The following is a 21,071-nucleotide window of genomic DNA, read 5'->3' on the forward strand; positions in this document are numbered from 1 at the left end:
TGTGATTTTTACGATCCCACCACATGATTTATTTTCATGAAGATTATACACAACATGCATACGGATGTCTTCATATTCAAATATAACTTCTCTTTTATCAGTCTAGTTTATATGGATATGATGGGTTGGTACTTGTATAGAACAGAAAACTGTTTTGCTTTTGCTTCAAATTCTTTTCTTTGCATACTTTGACAACTTAAATTTGTAAAACAACATTATAGGCAGAAATGAATGAAAGAATGTAATTTTATGTATATTGGTTTGTGCATCTGAATAGAATTTGCGTTTATAATTCCACTAATATTTTTACCATTATGATTATTTAATATGCTCAACCCAACAATATATTTATCCCGTGTCTGGTAATGACTGTTCATGTGATCAATGCCTTCTACTACGTTTAATTGCTTGTAAAGCATGTTATTGTTCTGAAAATGTTATCGTGAAATAAAATAATTAACTTGTATCATATAATGAGTTTGTTGTAATTACAGTGCTTTTTCGTTGCGGTGCGGAATCGAGCCTTAAATCGATATATTAACAACGTTTTAAATCATTTGATAGACAAGTGCGCACATTACTCTAATCAGAATGAATACGGCATGTTTTAGCCGATTAAAAATGTCATCTTAGCAGAAAGTTTTACGCGCTTTAGAATTCTTCAAATGATACAAAACATGATGTCGTTTATGGTGTAGACTAGGATCACGTGATCGCTGAAATCGATATCATGTTTCGTACACATACAACAATACCCCAGCCAATGTCGTGCGGTGGAAACATGGGTTGCCGCCCGCCATTGGCAAGTCTGAATAGGTACGGCCAAACAAAAAAACGGATAAAAGTCCTATTACGCTACAGAAAGGAGGGGATGGTTATTGAAAAGACATTTCATTAGTGGCCCTCTAGAAACACTAATGAAATCTCTGGCCTAGCCATATGCATGTTCGCCCCGCCAACTATATATAATCGTACGATGCATGTAGACCTCATTCGATATGAGACTTAACATTGGGCGATTTCCCGAAGTGTCTCTCTGGCATATCTGATTTAGTGTTAGAGTCGTATCCTGGAGTTGTTGGTCAAGTATGTCTGACCGTTTCTCGCCAAGCGGTCCCTTTAGGTTAAAGTCAAGGCTAAAACACTAATAATAAAAAGGGGCAATTCAGAAACTGTTCCAACAATAAACAATTGGAAACATATCAAAATATTATTTAAAATATGCTTGGTTAGACATATTAACATATTGACAGCAGATCAGGCAAAAGTTTCTTGACATGAAACTCTACTTCAACGATAGCAGATAGCCAGTGTTGTATCTGTCCACGCAAAGAAGTAATGGTGCATCTTTCGAAATATCCAATTTTTCATAAAGACAAGCGGTAGGTTTCACATATTTTTTTTCCTTAATTATGTTCAAATTTTGATATTTTCCCTCGTTGTCGTAATGTTATAATGTTACCATGCTACTAAGTTATGGCCAACTTTGTAAATTTGATGCATATATTGTAATGAAGGGTGTTCATAATGCTGTTTGTCCAATCTTCTTGTCACGGTTTTACCAAATAAATATGTTTGACCTACTCCAAAGTAAACAGGTGAGAAAATAAATGATATAACTCTACCAATATAAGGGTGTCGTTCATATTGCTTAATGACCTCGAGTTTCAAAAGACTTGGACATTTAGAGTGTTAGAGTGAAATAAGAGTAACCAGCTGAGGCAAAAATAAGAGCCATTTTCTGATTATGATAAAAAAGACGAAAAACAATTCATACAAACATTATTTATTTTAGTGTGTTGTGTGACATTATAACGAACATAGTGATATGAATTATACACAATGGACTGTCATAACACAGACAACCGGAAGTTGTTGTTTTTTTCTCAGTCTACCGGAAATTACGTCATGGTCGGTGCTATATGACCATGACGTCAGGATTATTGCCAAATCTACACTTGTGGAGACACACAATACGGTGGTGAGGATCAATTGTTATATGTACACACACTGTTTACAGGTATTGTAACAAATCATGAGTAATGTGTATATATTATCTCAATGGATTTTTGTTTTCGTAGTTGCCATGTCTACCAGCATTGAATTATTTTTTACCGATATATTATTGACCAAAATCAATTATTAAATCATATTATTTAATAATAATTTCAAATTATACTGTAAAAAAGATTCTGATAAAGATAAAAATAATATTTTACAAATGTTTTTTTTTCTTACATAGATACCAAATTCTTTTTTTTTATGTAAATTTGTAATTCTCTTATATGTTTTGACAATACATAGATAGTATACGTTACAGTAAATAATCAGAACTATGACAAGAAATCACCTCACAAATATTTCTAACAGTGAAATTCTACTAACTACCAGTGAAATATCTACTTATTACTATCGGTTCAAATGCTTGTTTCTAGTTTGAGGCCGAAGACAATAATTCATATATCGGCTGATAACAGATTGTAACAATTTTCACACAAGAAATCTAATATATGAATAATTTTAACAGATGGAGTTTGAAATGTCTTTTCGCGTCATCGCTGTACTGATTCCAACAAATGTGTCAGATCCCGACATCAAAATTCAAGTGTTCCGTTTGATAAACGTCTTAACCTGGTACATTACAGCAGTTTAATGATGTGTACCTGCACATAATTATTTTGTTGTACTTCGTAAAAAAATATGTCCCCGATTGAGGAACATTAATGAAAATCATATATCAGTGTATTTTTTGTTGTGTAATATTATTCGAATAAAAAATTCTATATTTTGCCGTTGTTTTACTTTGCTATTAAAGACTAGGATTAATTTCTGAAACGAATTACCCCATAATGAAAAAATTAAAATGGATTGTAATCTCTTCATAAACTACTTCTCAATTGAGTTTGTGTATACAACGTGAAAGAATTCAAAGTAATCCTTTGGTAATATTGGAAATTTTCAAATATTGAACAATAATCTCTGGTGAAATAATTCATTTTCGAGTGATTATCATTGATGTTAAAATAAGCTCTAGCATCACGTCAATTTACAGAATGAAGTACATGTAACTTAAAAATATCTTAACTAGAAAAAATGAGATTACTCACTAATCAGTTTCCATAAAGTCGCTTGGATCTCAAAGAGTCAGTTGGTACTATAAAGTTATGATTCCAATCAATAACGAAGCCGAGAGATATCGTTGCTAGATACTACTATATTCCTGCATCAAGGCCCGCACTAGCTTTGTTTATCATAACCAGGTAAATACGTCATCAGACAGACTGTAAACATTGCATAGAGTTTAGTTTAGAGTATTCTTCCGGTATTTCATGTCGGTAGTCTTCTGCCAACAAACTGCTCTGCAAATCACTGATATGAGATATATGTTTAAGACTACAGCAATCCACCTGTTACTTTGAAATTGATTCGATGTTTCTTATTCTCAGTGATGGATTTCTATTTAATATACAAACACACAGTATTTTTTGTCAACAATTGATTTCCCCAAAATACACAATAGTTTAAACGTACCCAAAGAACTATATTACACAATAAAATTAGCCAATACATAAATAGTGTACGCCATCTTGCTTTATTTTACCAGTAAATAAAGATAAACTCGTGAAAAAAATGATTGTTCCTACACGCATAATAAATATCTATTGTGCTCGAACATGGTACAGGGCACCATCAGGATATGGGGGTGATGACGATGTGATACTCATTGTTAATGCTGTTACTCTATATCTCTCACACATCTACATTATCGTCTACAAAATCTCAACAAAAATAACGCCTACACGTGTCGTATAACAAAGAAATCACACTTGATGACGCGACAACTCTCAAAATAATATCACTATCATCATACACTCGCTCGTTTTGATTCCCACGAAATACTGGTGTTACATCGTACCGACCGGTACAGGAGGATGTCAGCTGGTAATTGTACACTTGGCTACGGATGCTGGATATCTGAAGCACACAATGCACGACTTTGGGGGTCGTACTAAAGTCCCCGGCACGTGCCTAATGGTACGTACATATCACCGGGGTGATGCGTTGTTTCCGAGCAACACTTTCCAAATTTTGTGTGTACTGAGTCTGACCTCTGACCCCGCACCAGACGTCGTCACATACTGACAATGTATGCTCATGTCTAGTGGAAATTTGTTGTCGCCTATCGAATCAGACGGCTGTGGGTATTCTTGCCATTTCTAACCGGAAGTGACGTCAGCCCCACTTTTTCTTGAACTGGTCTATGATTTCGTCCTGGTCCACATACTCGAGGATATGTGGGGCCTGTAGAAGGATGCCCACTGTCCCCCCGAAAGTCACCATCAGAAATATGTACAACAACAACCGGTCCATCACTCGGGCAACGTATCGCCAGTCATCTAAAATCTGAAATGAAAGTAGGAAACAATACATAGAATGATTGTAAATACACGTAATAAAGCATCTTGCATTTCATCAGGCGAAATACAGCAATTTCTCTCCAGATGAAAAATAAAATAAAAAAAAATCTTAAGTATATGAAGAAAAATATTAATTAATAAGAGATCCCAGGACAGGGGAATCCAGGCACCAACCATTAATTGGTCTTCATTGGTTCCATGTTCAGGTAACATTTATCTCTTCTTTATTTTTCATTCTTTTCCCTTAGTACTTTGAGAATAAGGAAAAAAATTATATGAAATCTATGAAAGATCAAAGAACTTTCTGCGAAATAGCGATACTTCAAAATGGCTGCCTGTCAGCCATTGGTTTCCCGATTAGTTTCATCATTAAATGGACACAACCTACACGCGATGATCAAGAGGAACCAACATATCGAAATTGAGAAATATTCTTCATGTACTTTTCAAAAATAGCGATAACATACTTCAACTGTCAAAATCTAAGGAGGCCATTTTTTCACGTTCAGACTCAAACTTGAATGGATACATATCTAGGGAACAAGGAAATCCTACATGCGAAGTGTGAGAAATATCCCTTCTCATGAAATAGCGATAACAAACTTCAGCTGTCAAAATCCAAGACGTACCACAGATGTATGTAGATTTGAATATTCCAACCATGTGATGATGATGGGTTAATATGAAAACAGATTCCTTTATACCGTCACTGCAATGATTGCCTATATAAATACTTAATACTCAATATACTTTAGATATCATTTCCTTTGTGCATATCGGTAATACCTAACATTGCTGGCCTGACAGGACGTTACTAGCTATTCTGTGATTACATTTGTAATTAGCAAGTCACAACGCAATTAGTTTTTCTACAATTAAAAACAAGGAAATTAATTTTGAGTCCTTTCATTAGTTACCGATCCGCCTTCACATGATGTACTTTTATAATTCTTCCTTTCTGCCTAATTATCGCTACTTTGGCTAATACCTCTGTGTATCATAACGTGTTAAAATGCACGTGGAACACACGCCATTCAGATAAAAGTGCGCATGTACTTACTGTTGCATATTCATCTTCGACCTCCAAATGTTGTGTGATGAATCTTAAAGCTTCCGTCGCTTTCATCACTTCCGCTGACATTCGGTATCGAACTTGGCTGCCGTCCCTGTCGGCATTGTAGTCCACTGTCGCCGGTTTGGGGTTAAGACGGCAGTTCGGATGATGAATTTCTGTCAACTCCAGTACCCCGGACGGTTTATTCACCGGAAGTGTGTTGTGCATTTCCGTTGAACTTCCTTCCATTTTTGCTTTTGTTTCTTTTTTTTCTTCCTCTGGTTTCCTCCACCGTTTGTCATGATCAGGTCGTTCCATCAAAAGCAATTTGGGTAAAATGTTCAGAAAGACGTACCTGATCCAGTAAGGCATTCTATGTGTTCGCGGAGTCCTGTAATTTCTATTTATAACAACAACTGTACAAACAATGGCGAAAATATTCATGATGAAGGTAAACAACAGATATTTGGCAATCAGGGGGATGGTCAAGGAGGGAGGTAAAATCTTGGAAATCAGAAGAAGGAACACAACTAATGCCAGTAAAATTGATATACAAAGGGTGATTTTTTCTCCCGCGTCTGCTGGCAGCGCGAACACACATACACTCACAAACGAGATGAGAACACACGGTATAATCAGATTCACTGTGTAGAATAATGTTTTCCTCCGTAAAATGAATTTAAACACGACCATAGACTTGGTGTCGTTGTCCCCTGCTTCGATCCTGCCGGGACAATCGATGACGTCCCACACACCACTCTTGAGGTAGTCGGTGAAGTCTAGCGTGCTCATATTTCTATAAAAGTAAAACTTCATCTGATCGCCTTTAAATGTCCAGGAACCGAACTTCATCTCGCATTCCTGCTGGTCAAACGGGAAGTACTGGACATCGATGGTGCACGAGCTCTTGTAAATGGCGGGTGGAATCCAGTAATGGTTCCCAGTGTAGTTTAACACCACATTAGATTCATATGACACCTCGTAGTTCCCGTCAGCACTAAGGAGAACAAATAGAGCTTTATTTAAATCAGCATATTTATAACTCATAGTTAATCGTCAATAATCGACCGCTCATCAAGAGTGCAAGCCAATCTACAATGAATGAAAGATGAAAGAGGAAAAAATACCAGAAACTTTGGACCAATACCAGGTGTCATATCGTAACAACTTCACCTACGTTACATATAATTATTGAAATGTATTCTCCAATTTCTCGAGCGTCAGTCAGACGTTGTAACGAAATGTATCATATATACAATTATGATTTTCAAATTAGGAAGGAAATAATTCTCCATTTAACACAACATTTGCTATTACATTTGTACTCTTCTCATATACTTATTGTACATAATTATTATATATTTGTAGCATGATTCTTTTATGATGTAGATTTTAGTACAGAGGAGAGCTGGCCAGGAATCAGGTAATTTTGCTTATTCCTTAAATAAAGGATTGCTATTGATTGTACAAAAGACACATATTATTCAATCGTATTGTTGTCCCTTAGTTTACTAATATACTATATACTTATACTTATATACCAAGTAAGCTATCTCCGAGGAGCCATTAGCGAGCTGACATCCCAGACGAGCCTCCGTGTTGGGATAATTAAGTAGTTGGCTGAGCTATTAGTCTCAGTATTAACGGGATAGTGATATGTTGATGGAAAGGTAGACCCACATATTTCTGTTTGGCGTTAAATGACAAGTCAAATTATCGTCAAGTCCTAGTTAGATGTAGGGCAGTATCACAAAAGCTAAAGAGGTTATAAAACTCGATCATCGCCGCCCAACAACCTACCCGTCCCTACCCTTCAGTCACACTTATAACACAGGGACCCCGGTAACATAACCGTTATCTAGTCACATCTATAACACAGGGTCCCCCAGTAACATAACCATTATCCAGTAACATCTATAACACAGGTCCCGAGTAACATAAACATTATCCAGTCACATCTATAATACAGGGTCCCCCAGTAACATAACCATTATCCAGTCACATATATAACACAGGGACCCCGGTAACATAACCATTATCCAGTCACATCTATGACACAGGGACCCCGGTAACATAACCGTTATCTAGTCACATCTATAACACAGGGTCCCACAGTAACATAACCATTATCCAGTCACATCTATAACACAGGGTCCCCCGGTAACATAACCATTATCCAGTCACATCTATAACACAGGGACCCCGGTAACATAACCATTATCCAGTCACATCTATAACACAGGGTCCCCAGTAACATAACCATTATCCAGTAACATCTATAACACAGGTCCCGAGTAACATAACCATTATTCAGTCACATATATAACACATGGTCCCCAGTAACATAACCATTATCCAGTCACATCTATAACACAGGGTCCCCAGTAACATAACCATTATCCAGTCACATCTATAACACAGGGTCCCCAAGTAACATAACCATTATCCAGTCACATATATAATACAGGGTCCCCAGTAACATAACCATTATCCAGTCACATATATAACACATGGTCCCCAGTAACATAACCATTATCCAGTCACATCTATAACACATGGTCCCCAGTAACATAACCATTATCCAGTCACATATATAACACAGGGTCCCCAAGTAACATAACCATTATCCAGTCACATCTATAACACATGGTCCCCAGTAACATAACCATTATCCAGTCACATCTATAACACAGGGTCCCCAGTAACATAACTATTATCCAGTCACATCTATAACACAGGGTCCCCAGTAACATAACCATTATCCAGTCACATCTATAACACAGGGTCCCCAAGTAACATAACCATTATCCAGTCACATCTATAACACAGGGTCCCCCAGTAACATAACTATTATCTAGTCACATCTATAACACAGGGTCCCCAAGTAACATAACCATTATCCAGTCACATCTATAACACAGGGTCCCCAGTAACATAACTATTATCCAGTCACATCTATAACACAGGGTCCCCGGTAACATAACTATTATCCAGTCACACTTATAACACAGGGTCCATCGATAACAAAACTATTATCTAGTCACATCTATAACACAGGGTCCCCCAGTAACATAACCATTATCCAGTCACACTTATAACACAGGGTCCATCGATAACAAAACTATTATCCAGTCACATCTATAACACAGGGTCCCCCGGTAACATAACCATTATCCAGTCACATCTATAACACAGGGTCTCCCAGTAACATAACCATTAACCATTATCCAGTCACACCTAAAACACAGAGTCCCAAATAACATAACCATTATCCATTTACACCTATAACACAGGGTCCCCAATAACATAACCATTATCCAGTTTTATCTATAAGGCTTTGATACATCGCCGCCGACTGAACACACTGACTAACCGCCATCGGGAACAATATGTGTAACAGTAGAGAGTACCATGTGGCACTCATTTCAGTAGCACGCGGAGTAATAATTGGCGTGAATGGCGGAGTGTGATTGGGGAGGTGAGGGGCGTGAAGGGGTCGGTCAGGTGATTATCATGCGGACCTATACACCCAAGTAATGTTCTTGTAATTGAAAGGCGGGATGGACGTGGGATAGCGATATACAGCTGGCTTTGATGTGCGTGAAATCATCGCCAGGCCAAACGAGATTTTTGAAATGACTGCGCGTGTATTGTGTAGTCATAACATGCGAAGGTGTGCTGCTCAGTAACATGCTCGCGTACATTTTTATTTACACGTCAATGCTATCTAGTCATCATCACACTAGGGTTTTGAGTCATAATGGAAAAAGGTGAGTCAATGAGGTTAAAGGACGCTCAATATAATTTCGACACGCAATTTTCCGGATTTCACCATCACCACGTAACCAAAATACCGAAAACAGTAATTATGTCTAAAAAAAAAATTAAAATAAAAAAAATCGCCAATCCCGAACAAAAATACAGATGTGTATGAGGAACCTTGAAAAGGTACAAGGGAAATTAGTCTATGTGATCCGGAAGCGTAAGCGTCTTCTGCTTCATAGGCAATACCCGTCTAACAAATATCGGTAAACTCAGGGTAAAGTGGTGTTCACGGAACGACTATTTATGTCTATATCGCAAAAGGAAATACAATAAATATCTCACTGGGATTAAGATGTTGATCATTAAACGCAAGATCGGTGATTCGCTCTCCGAAAAACGAGTCCAACATAGTTATATAAGTTAAAGAAGTCGAGCTCTGTTGACTCTAAGTAAAAAGGTGTGAATTATAAAGATTGGCATATATGGTCATTATAACCAACAGTGGTCTTTTTTTAAACAATGATTTTGGCTTATATCGTGATCGTCACCGTTACGCTGTCTATTTGTTAAATGTTAAAATTGAAGTCCAAAGTTTTGATTCCATGTTCGTGCTGTTTAAGTAAATAAATAAACAAGTAAGTAAATATTGCTTGTTAGTACAGAAATGGCTACAGACGTAAGTTGGAACATAAAGTTGCTATGCTGTTTGATAAGATTGATTCTGCCTACCAAACTAGGAAGGAGCCATAGTATGGAAACAGAACTAGATAGAAGGACGTAAAAACACTGTTTCGACTATCGGGTAGCAGCACGCCTACCTTTAAATCTCACGACCTACGGAGTGATATATACTATTGGAGTCCATCAGTACAATATATCAAAGCATTAATTTTCTATGTATTCAATGGAACCTCGAATATGACTGTAGCGACGCTACAAAGCCCGCGAGGTTTACTTCAGAGAAGTAATTGGCGTGATCTATGAAATCCTCCAGTTCTATGAAGTATAGTTATAAAGCAATATAGATTTCTTGCGATATAATACCAGGAGAAACATGGTGAATTTGTGGGGGATGGCTCTGAATTTGATGAGTGTCAGGTCAGTGTGGCACTCTAATAGCAGACATTAGAATCACAGAACACATAAATTTCTTTTGATACCCTTATTGAGCGCAGCAATACCGTTGCCTTAGGCATATTCTACCAGCGGTCGTCTGGGTAAGTCGGTGCATAATGTCTGTAAAGATCTCGCACTTAATTTTATCGGCACTAAACAGTTTAGTTAATAATTTGTTGATGAATGTTCCATTACATTTAACAGGAAATAATAAGCATCGACGCCTAAAAATATAAAGTTATCTCACAAAAACAGTTACACGATAATACCGAATTATATTAACAGATCGCCCAACCATACGGTCACATGCACCTGGCGGAAGTGGCAGTGTGGTCCGGATTACATATGGCAGATGCTTACAGGTTCTGAGGCGTCAGTAATATTTTATATCAAATTAATAGTTGTGATTTATTATACAGGACAAATGTCAAACCCGAAAATAACACCTATGTACACGAACGCGAAATTTCCACTGAAAACGCGAGGTCGAATCAGATCACATTGAAATATCTGGTGTTTTCGGAAGCATAATGCATTTTATAAATGTTCCCTACCATATAGATCCATTTTCTTAATGTTTCGATAACGTTTACCCACGATCACACGTATGACTATGGTGCTGATCCCGAACGTCTCGTGCTGCCATGCTTATCGTCGCGTCGCTTCGGCATGTTATTCCAAAATCGCAACAATTCCAGATTTGGTGATAGACCATTCATTGTTATACTCTTTATTTAATTTCCTACACTGACTTGATAGGAAAAGAGCGAACACGTCATATGTATACTTACTCATGATACTTTAGAGCGTGTCAACACAGAAGAGCTTCAGCTATAGCAGTCGAGAGATATAAGATTACGGCTGAGGAGAAAATTGACCTTACAGATGTCAACGAAGCATATAAAGACTCATGTTGGGGAGTTTGAGAAAGGTTGCTGCTGTAACCAGGATCGATCCTAATTATATTTACTGGTTACACAAGATAATGTCAGTCTTACTGCCATCGATTGCATGTGGAATTGTGTATATTGCGTATAGGTACCGCTAAGGAAGTTTCAAACGATAGATGAATCAGAACAGCTCCAATGTTAAAACAATGACATGCTCAAGCTTGCATTGTTGGAGTTGATAATAGGTTTGAACGCCAATTCCTATTGTCAAATTAACACAATTGGTCGTCAGAATATAGCTTCGCCAGTGGTGATAAATTAAATTGTTCATGTTTAGAGAAAGAACCATTACATGTATGATGTAAAATGTGAGTAACTTGTAGAAGTACTGTCCTAGATGTTCTCGTGCACGAAGGGTTCATGGGTTTATATAAAACATATTAAATTGTAAAAAGTGTACATACATTAATGTGAATGATTTAGAATTTAATCTGAAAGTTTTGATTTATGTTTCTTTTTTACCTCCAGATTCTGATTTTGGTATGTATTTTATATATATTTCGAGTTGGTTTCTGGCAGACTCCTATCGTCATCAACACTTTTTAGACCCTTAGCATCATTGACGAATTCTTTAGAAGGACTTAACAGCTGTATAATGTCCCTAGCATCACTGAAAGTCCTAGAAGGACCAAACAGCTGTATGATATCATATTTATATCTAGTACATTTAGCATTTTTCGTTCTTATGTGTGGTATTCAATTTACACACTTGTTAAACAGCACGATGTCCGGTCGCCATGCTTTCTCCGGATGGATGCGTATACTGGTAATGTCTCCGTAGATTGCAGGATTCCACTTCAGCTGATAGTCGTACCAGTACTGAAACAACACGAGAACAAAAATATAAAAATGATATATCGAAACCACTGAATCATAAGAATAACGCCTTGTCATTTAGGCCATATATTCGAATGTAAAGCTTAATAATATGATATCATAACATTACAGACAATAGCATCATCATTCATTGACGATAAGACATTTGTCAGATATTTCATCAGATGATCTATATATTCCATATTTGTATCATCGGTGTGATGTTTGATGCATGGAGAAATTTATATGAACCAGGAAGAGGAGAGGGAATCTTCGATACAGGAAGTGACGTTACATGAAGTGACGTTTTCGCTTTCCTTGCTGCGATAACTTACCAGCTGTAGCCAGACGTTGGTCTTCATGATCTGGTTTTTCTCATCCTGTAATAAGAAAAAATCCTGAATAACTATCAGAATCAGTGATGAAAGTACACTTAAGTATTAATTTAAACCTCATTCGCCAATAATCATGTTTTCATATATCGTTACATGAGCTTTGTTGTATTTTCCAAAGTAATCAATGTATTTGACAATAAAATCAAAATCGCTTCCATGCAAATATTCAAGAACAATGAGAACAATGTTCATGCCTTTGATCCTTCCTATACTCTGCACGACAGGGGTCGTATTTGTACGCATGACAAATGAAATATTTGTATGTCTCAAGAAGATGGTACATATTTGTACATAATGTGATAGATGCTAAAGAAGCAAATTAACAAACAACGCTCAAGAGAACATTGGATTTCCACAATTGTAGATGTAGCTTTATAACTAAAAAGTCCTAGATAGTGCTAGCTTGCTTCACTCGGATTTGGCCTAGGATTAAATGACGAGTTTCGTCGATGAAGAAAAGACGCTTAACCTTTAACAACACTTGTATTTTAAAATTGTCAAAGTGTAAATCTTTCACCTCCGTTGAATCAGAATAGGATTGTTAACACTTCAGCTCTCCCTTGTTTTTATAAATTCCGCTTACTCTCACTTCATATATTCATTCATAGTTAAAAGGTTAGATCTGTGTTACAATATTTCTTAATTAAATACATCTTAACATGAGATATCTACGGAAGCTTGAAAATATAAACACATGACATTGTATGTTTATCGCTGACCACTCGATGGAGTAGTGCTATCGATACGGTCAAACGGTACGGCAGAGGATATACCAAACAGTAGCACTGGTCAAGACCGGCCCGACAGTCTTCATCGTATCCTATCAACTATGTACATAAACAGACACACACTGCTATGCAAAGAAGTTTTAGATTAATAGAGTTTGCCATACCAGCTTCATCTATGTATTTGTTTATAAATACAATTGTCTGGGCGCGGCGTATTGATATAAAGTGTCTGTAGAGAGACCATCACAAACCATTTGTATAGATACATGTATATGTATTAATCCTATTATGATGGCGACCAGCCATTCATCAGATCAGAGATAAACTAATTATCTCCCTTGTTACACTTTGTACTACTGTTTAGTTGACGTAATACATATCTATATAATTTGAAGGTCTGCAGCGACTCATTGTGTAGTGAAGGGGTTATACTTTATTACAGTAACAAAAAGTATTAATCTAAATAGTAAATTGTACAAAACAATTACTTCCGGTGATGCGCTGCAATTGTAACGCTGTGACCGGATGTAGCTTTATTTGTTTGTCCGCCGCCGAATTTCCTGATACACTACAATCAACAAGTTTGGTACATGTGATGTAATTCTATTAATTAAATCCCCTGTAGTGTCTGGGCCGGACCGAAACCTTCCCCGAGACTAGCCGCACCTACTCTACAGCTTTTATCTCAAACCCCAGTCATAAACACAACTGCATTTCAACCGTGCAAATCAATAGAGCTTTTGAATTCTAACGAAATGGGATTTTTACACGATCGAGCGTTCTCTTGGTCAAAGTAGGGCTCCTAGTAAACCCGACAATACAGTTCCTCTCGCGTACAATATGTAGCTGTAGGAAGGAATATACATACACCATATAACGTAAGGTAATTGTGTCAAATAGCCATAATGTGAAAAAGAATATGTTCGTTAATGTTTCTGACTTTACGTTCCTCGAATGAAGGGACTAATTCAATATCATGACAAACGATGTTATACACAGATTGTACTGAGCAATATCGTAAGAATCGGTATTTTATATTGATAGTTTAGCAAAAAAGGGAAAACTGTTATTCAAAAGAATACCGTTTTTGCAAGATAACAAAAAATATGGACGAAGACCATAATCCAGACTTGTAGACCTACTAAAGAAAAACACTTCCCAAGATGACACAATTCTGTATTTAATTAAAAGCTACTTTTATCAGAAGAGGATATATCATCGTTATTGATGGCGATGTCTCTCTTTCCGGTTATAAACTAAGCCTAACTAAAACAAATTCATTTCTCCTTAAAGTGTAATAGAAAGTTGGATTATCTTCAATAGCTTCTTTTCACTTAATTAACTACTTAAGGACCGATTTCAATTGCACTTTAAGCCCCGGCATACTGTGCGAGATGTAAACAAAGATACGACGTCATGTTCCGAACTACTGCACGTGACCTAGGTGTACTTAGATTCAGATTCACGTGCGGATATCTGAAACAGGCGCGTATCGAAGAGTGCCCACCAATTAAGTCAATTACGGGCGTCACCATTACATGAAAGGTAAGGGAACGCACATGAAAAGGTGTAATTGGAAGTATTTTATGTCGAGTGATTTCAGCTGGTAGTCATGGTTTCTAAGAGAGTTTGATTCAGTGACGACCAGTCATAGAAGGCGGATTCGACACTTAATCCAATAAACCCCACCTGGAGGCGACTATTTATAATACTCATATACAACCGCCATTTTTGTTGTTGGAGATGTTTATACATTACATGTCGTAAAAATTGCAATTCATCACAGGATTGAAGGCAACGGCTAATGAATATCAAATACATTCACAATTACTAATTAACAATTTATCACTAAGACTATTACAGGGATTTGACCTATATTTAACTGACGAGCGTCGATGATATAGAAAAGCCTAACTATTTACATCACTGTTTAAAGTGTCGCAGAGTAAATTTTGACCTTCTGAAATATGGTATGATTGATAATGACTGTTGTATTCAAAAATATGTTATTACCTGGGTTAAAACCAGGGCCCAGTTGTTCAAAGGATGATTAGCTAAACCACTTAATTAGTATGAATCTTATTTCTCCTTAACTTAAATATTGGAGTGTAGGTATTCCGTAAAATGGACAGGTATGATAACAAAACAGCAACACATCAATGATGGGTGTACAAAAAGGATATTTCTTATGAATACAGGATTGGTAACTTGTAAATAAACAGATAAATCATGAATAGGATAAGACAAGTATTTAAAAAAAAACAATATCTTACCACAGTGATTATCTGACTAAGAGCGAGGCTGAACTTGACGATGAGTGACTGAGATACGTTCTCCACGGGCCGAATCAGCGGATTGTAGTTACTTTTTTCAAATAACGTCTCCACCAATGATACCTCGTCCTCACTGCCTAGTCCTGGAAAATAGAAACAATAATTTAGTGGATTATACATAAACTGTCATATTAATACAGTCACAACAAATATAAAATATATGGTATAAAATATTTCAAACGACTTCTGTCGATAATTATGATGTTGTTACTTAAGCATGCTCTCACCAAACAAAGCAAAAATCAAAGCAGCCACTTCATGAATACTCTGTTCTGAAGAAAAATAGGTCATACCTTTTCTTGGCGAATATATAAACGACGTTGGGTGTTTTTCTTTTATGACCAAAATATAGGATGAACACATTTTTTCTTGATTTTCTTGATTCGAAACCAGAATAAAGATAAAGTGTTATTTTATTTTGGTAAGAGGTGGTAACATATACATTTTGTATATTCTCTATTAAAATTTACAGGAAAATATGGAAACAAAAAACATAGAAGATTATCTAGTTCGCAACATGCTGTCCCTCTGTCTTAAGAGGCTTTAGACGATCACATAAAGCAATAATTTGTTTAATGATTTACCTAAAGGTTAGAATAGGACAAGAATATCAAGTCTAACGATTTAACAAACCAATATGAATCTAAGAGAAATTGACTGTGTGGAAACCATTCGGACATGTGCATGCTAGCAGAGAGGTTGTGAAGAACCCCTTTGATGAAAGCAATACATTATCTAAAACAATCATTTCCTTTATTGTATTATTCAATAGAAATACTATTCAGAATGTATTGATACTTTGCGTGACGAAGAGCCGAGAAATTCATCATTATATATATATATAGAGAGAGACTATAATGAGACCACACGTTAATCTTGTCCATACTCAGGTGTATATAAATCAGTATCGATAGACGCACTTTGTCGATACCTATTGAACCATGGTGTTCACTCTTCTTTTAATTTAGATATAAATGTTATTTATGTAGGTACATGTATATATCAGTTCCGATTTTCTATTTTTTACATGGACCGATATTTTAATTTCATAATGGAGTTGAGATTTTTAAAGTTATCTTATCCCCCCTAAGGAAAGAAAAATGACACACAACATTTTTATTACAAAATGCGTCATTACAAATTTCGTAGTGACATTGCCCGTCGATGATATTAGGTCACTATTTACTGTCACCAACATGTGTTCATGTCAATAGTCATGGGAACAGAACAAATATCTAGTGTACACGACATTGATTTTCATTACAAATATCTTACTGTTTGCAACTTTATCGGTAGTCTGAATAAATGTCAAGGTACAAATGTAAATAACGAAAGGAATGTATAAAAAAAAAAACAAAAAAAAAACAACACACAATATAGTAAAAGTTACAGTAGAGCCAAAATTAATTAATCTGCACCATGGAGCTCTTACGTCGTTCAAAAACTGGTCAATAATGCTAAGGGCCTAAAGTGTTCATCACAGGAGGCAGCAAAATTTACATGCCAAAAGAAATGCCAAAATGTGGTTGGGATGTGCAATAGATATATAACTCAATAAATAGTTTTCAATATTAGATTTCAAAAGAACCATAAGTTCATTGTGTATATTTTGAACCAAAATTTGACCTTGACTTCTTTGACCTTGAAAATTGATCTGATGACCTTAGCATAATGGTTTCTTTGTAAAATCTGAACCATTTTGCTTCAGAATGATATCACGCGTTTTATCGACTGCCGGTTAAGACCAGAAACATTTCCCTGTGTTACGTTTATCTAAAATCTCAAATCAATTCCCGGTAAATGGAAAAATATATATGATTTAAAGAAAGCGGAAAAGCACGGATGATTGTCCTAGGGTCTTGTAATATCAGTGAGAGTACCTGTGGTAGTGAGGACAGAACATGGATACCGGCTTTTTAATCGTAAATAGAATATAATATACTTTGAGATATGAATTGCTTCAGTTTAACAAGTGCAGTTTTGTAAGCTCATGATAGACAGCTCAAAGGCCGTTTTTAAAGTCCATCCCACTAAAACGTAATATATAACTTTGACAGGGCAGTATGACATTCCAATCTGTCACGAGAACGGACTTGCTTGTCGTTACAACTTTTTTTAAAGGTTGATCTCAAGCAAATAAGAATATGTACCAGTTTGAAATAATACAAATACGGCTTAGTCAGGGGACTTAAAGTATAATAAAGTATTGTTCAACTGATTCCATAGTTCATATACCTTTGTTCATGGCACGACCAATCATGTCACAAAGTAGTTTTAATTATAAATACAATAATCTATCATGAGTAAATATCTGACAAAAACGGATATCAATTAGTGATATCACGACAGTACTTAAACATCCGTTTAATGTCAATAGTTCGATGTGTTTGATGTTAATGATCGTGTCATACAAGTGTATCACAGGTGAATTTGTCGGTCCCAGCGGGAACACTAATTATATACGCACGTGCTCACACGTGCCCAACAATGCTTGTTGACGGGGCCTAACAATGGTTGTTGACAGAAGTGATTGTTATGACACGTGTTTAATTGGTGCCGAGGTGGGGGAGGAATACACTACTCATTAACGATATACACATTACATTAGTTCGTAGAACAGGCCAATTGGGAATCAACAGGGCATGCGCACCAAGTCGTATTGGATGTACTTATCGAATAAGTGTCACATTATACGTAACACAGACCAATTTTAAAGTTATTATTGACAACAAAAATCGATGGGGATTCATGGACAGATACTGTTTTACAAATTTACATCCGGTACGGAAAATATTGACGACATTTCTTGACGCAAGCATTTTCCCGAACGCTTGACAATGTAATATACACCAAAATTCTAGCGATATTTCTCGACATTCGGTGATTTGAATATTTCCCTACTTTAAGTTCCAAATTTTTCATACACATGGATTCCAACAATATTTCTTGACAACCTCAGTATTTCGAATGATTGATAATGACCAATGCACCGGAATTCTAGCATATTTTCTGAATATCTCAGTACATTGTATTTCGAATACTGGAGCACGTCCCATTCACCGGAATTCTAGCAATATTTTCTGACACATTCAGTGTTTCGAATACTTGACAGAGTCAAATACACCGGAATTCTGGTAATATTTTCTGACACTTTCAGTATTTCGAAAACTCGACAACGTCCAATACACAGTAGTTCTAGATATATTTTCTTGTATTCTCAGTATCACTGAAATTCGAGCAATATTGCCCGACACTCTGTGTTTCGAAAACTTGACAACGTTCCCTACACTGGGATTCCAGAAATATTTCCTGACACCCACAGTTCTCCGAATGCTTGACACATCAATTAACAGTGTTTCCGAAAACACTTTTAACAAACGCTGTGAATCTGTGAATAAGATCACGGTAACACAACTCTAATGGTTCCTTTAAGACACTTTGGCCTCTTAGCCTTTGAAAAACCACATCGTACACATAAAGCTAGTCACGTGGAGTTTCGAAATACACTCCAACAGTATGTTTATTATAACATCCGCTACTAATGGTCAGTTTGTCAAAATATCAATGGAGGGAGAAGCGACAGCACACGTATCTATATATAAATAACTGTCGGAGGGAAGTGTGTCAAAATGCAGACGGAGGGAGGTAGAGAATGTTGGCGTTGGAAGAGGGGCAGTGTGTCAAATATAAACGGCGGGGAAAGTGTTTGCGATCGGTGTGACGGCCAATGTTAGAGTGATGTGTAATGCTGATTGTAAAGTACCGAATCATTGAGTAGTTGTTTCCTATTTCCAGAAACTGAAATCTATTGTCGACCCATTCGTCGTTTAACACACTTGTTTAACATTACTCCTGTATGCATTGGTTGTGTGAGGGCGAGGATTCAAATTTTCATAACAATTTTATATGACGGTGTGGTAATGTTGTAGAGTCATTAATATTTGACCAAGATTAAGCATTCTCTTTGTCATAATCAAACGTACGTTAAACACTATATCTCGTGGATCAACCCACAAGAACAATTTCTGTTAGGAACATATAAGAATAAGAATAAATCATATCATTGATATCGATGTAAGACTGGTACAGTGTTGATAGAAATATGTAAAGTACATCAAAATGTTTTATTTGCTCTGTAAATTTGATAAACCACTCCCAAACACATAGGACACAAACCACACACCACCCAACCACACATCACATAGGACACAAACCACACACCACCCAACCACACACCACATAGGACACATATCACAACCACCGCTGTTTCGCCACGTGTTACTATGTCTTTTTTTATTCAAGCAGGTTTTCTGATTGGCGATGTTTACGATCGATAGGTATGTGGTGTCCTTTTTGATAATGTAACAGTTTTATGATCGATATTTCTGACACCAATAAGTCTATATGTAGTAATGTCGCCGTTATCAGCATAAAAAGTGTATATCGCCCAACTTATGACAAAAGAGTTCATCATATTTTGATATAGAAAATACAAATTCCCTTGTAAATCACTAGCCATAGATTAAATCGAATAACTAGTATTTATCCCATTCATATTTATTGTATACTTCGTCCAAACAATACCATATACTGAAAACTTATGCAATACAAAAAGTAGATGGTAAAACATCTTAATATATCCAGAATTTCATTTTGAATTATCTCGAAAATGTTTCATAGCGTGATAATTATTATCATTTGAATGTTTCGCAAGTTCGTTGAATTATCTGTTTAAACCTTCAACAAATATTACTTACATTAAAATGTCGATATTAATGTGTTATGGCTTCACTGTAAGCGCATGCACATGAATTTACCCTGAAATCATTTTTAATTTGCTAATTGCAATATCTAGAACATGTCAACTTATTCTACAACAAATATGATTCCTTTCTCTTTCTTAAGTGATTTCCTTCTTTTAATTTATAAGCTTATCCATCCGACTGTTGTTAAATTAAGGCATGTTAGAAAGAGCATTTAATTTCGAAAGTAATTGGTACAAAAACTGTTTATCTTGATTTTTGTTCAATTATTACAACCAACGTGGTTCAATATCGTATATTTTAAACCAACTTATTTTCGCGTGCAATTAATTTTCGCGCGGGCGATTAAAATTTGCGGAAACTAATTGCCGTGAAATTGTTTCAATCACAGGTACAGCATGCCTTTCATGCCTGTTGATTGTGAAATTGAATCACAGCGAAAAAGTCGCTAGGCATGATAACGCCACGAAAATAGGTACATGTATATGCATATCATCTACGAGTAGCATGATACTGCTTGAGATTTATCATTTTTAATATATTTTGATTCTTTATAAAGCAATCCATAGGGTGTCCAAAGTCGACCCTTCCAGCTTACTTTACCCTCCGCAAGTGAATACCAAAATCTATTTCACGATTTCCGTGACAGATATCGGCTACTGACGTTGAAATTGACAGCACAAGGTTACTAGGGATGCATGTTGATGAAAGCTATGGGACAGTTTCATGGATG

General features: G+C 36.3%; 1 protein-coding gene across 3 annotated transcripts in view; it reads right to left on the reverse strand.

The window, feature by feature from the left end:
• Positions 1-1,770: 1,770 nt before the first annotated feature.
• The window catches only part of LOC117334434 (acetylcholine receptor subunit beta-like 1), a 101,022-nt gene continuing 81,721 nt past the window's right edge, over positions 1,771-21,071 (reverse strand). For all 3 annotated transcript variants that reach the window (XM_033894061.1, XM_033894062.1, XM_033894063.1), the window contains exons 2-6: positions 15,516-15,658; positions 12,455-12,499; positions 12,013-12,122; positions 5,479-6,469; positions 1,771-4,404 (exon numbers count right to left, since the gene is read on the reverse strand). In XM_033894061.1, the coding sequence (XP_033749952.1) occupies positions 4,234-4,404; positions 5,479-6,469; positions 12,013-12,122; positions 12,455-12,499; positions 15,516-15,658 (1,460 nt within the window). In that variant the 3' untranslated portion in view covers positions 1,771-4,233. The remainder of the gene's footprint in view (positions 4,405-5,478; positions 6,470-12,012; positions 12,123-12,454; positions 12,500-15,515; positions 15,659-21,071) is intronic.

The sequence above is a fragment of the Pecten maximus genome, chromosome 9 (genome assembly GCF_902652985.1).
Source record: "Pecten maximus chromosome 9, xPecMax1.1, whole genome shotgun sequence".
Lineage (NCBI taxonomy): Eukaryota > Metazoa > Mollusca > Bivalvia > Pectinida > Pectinidae > Pecten > Pecten maximus.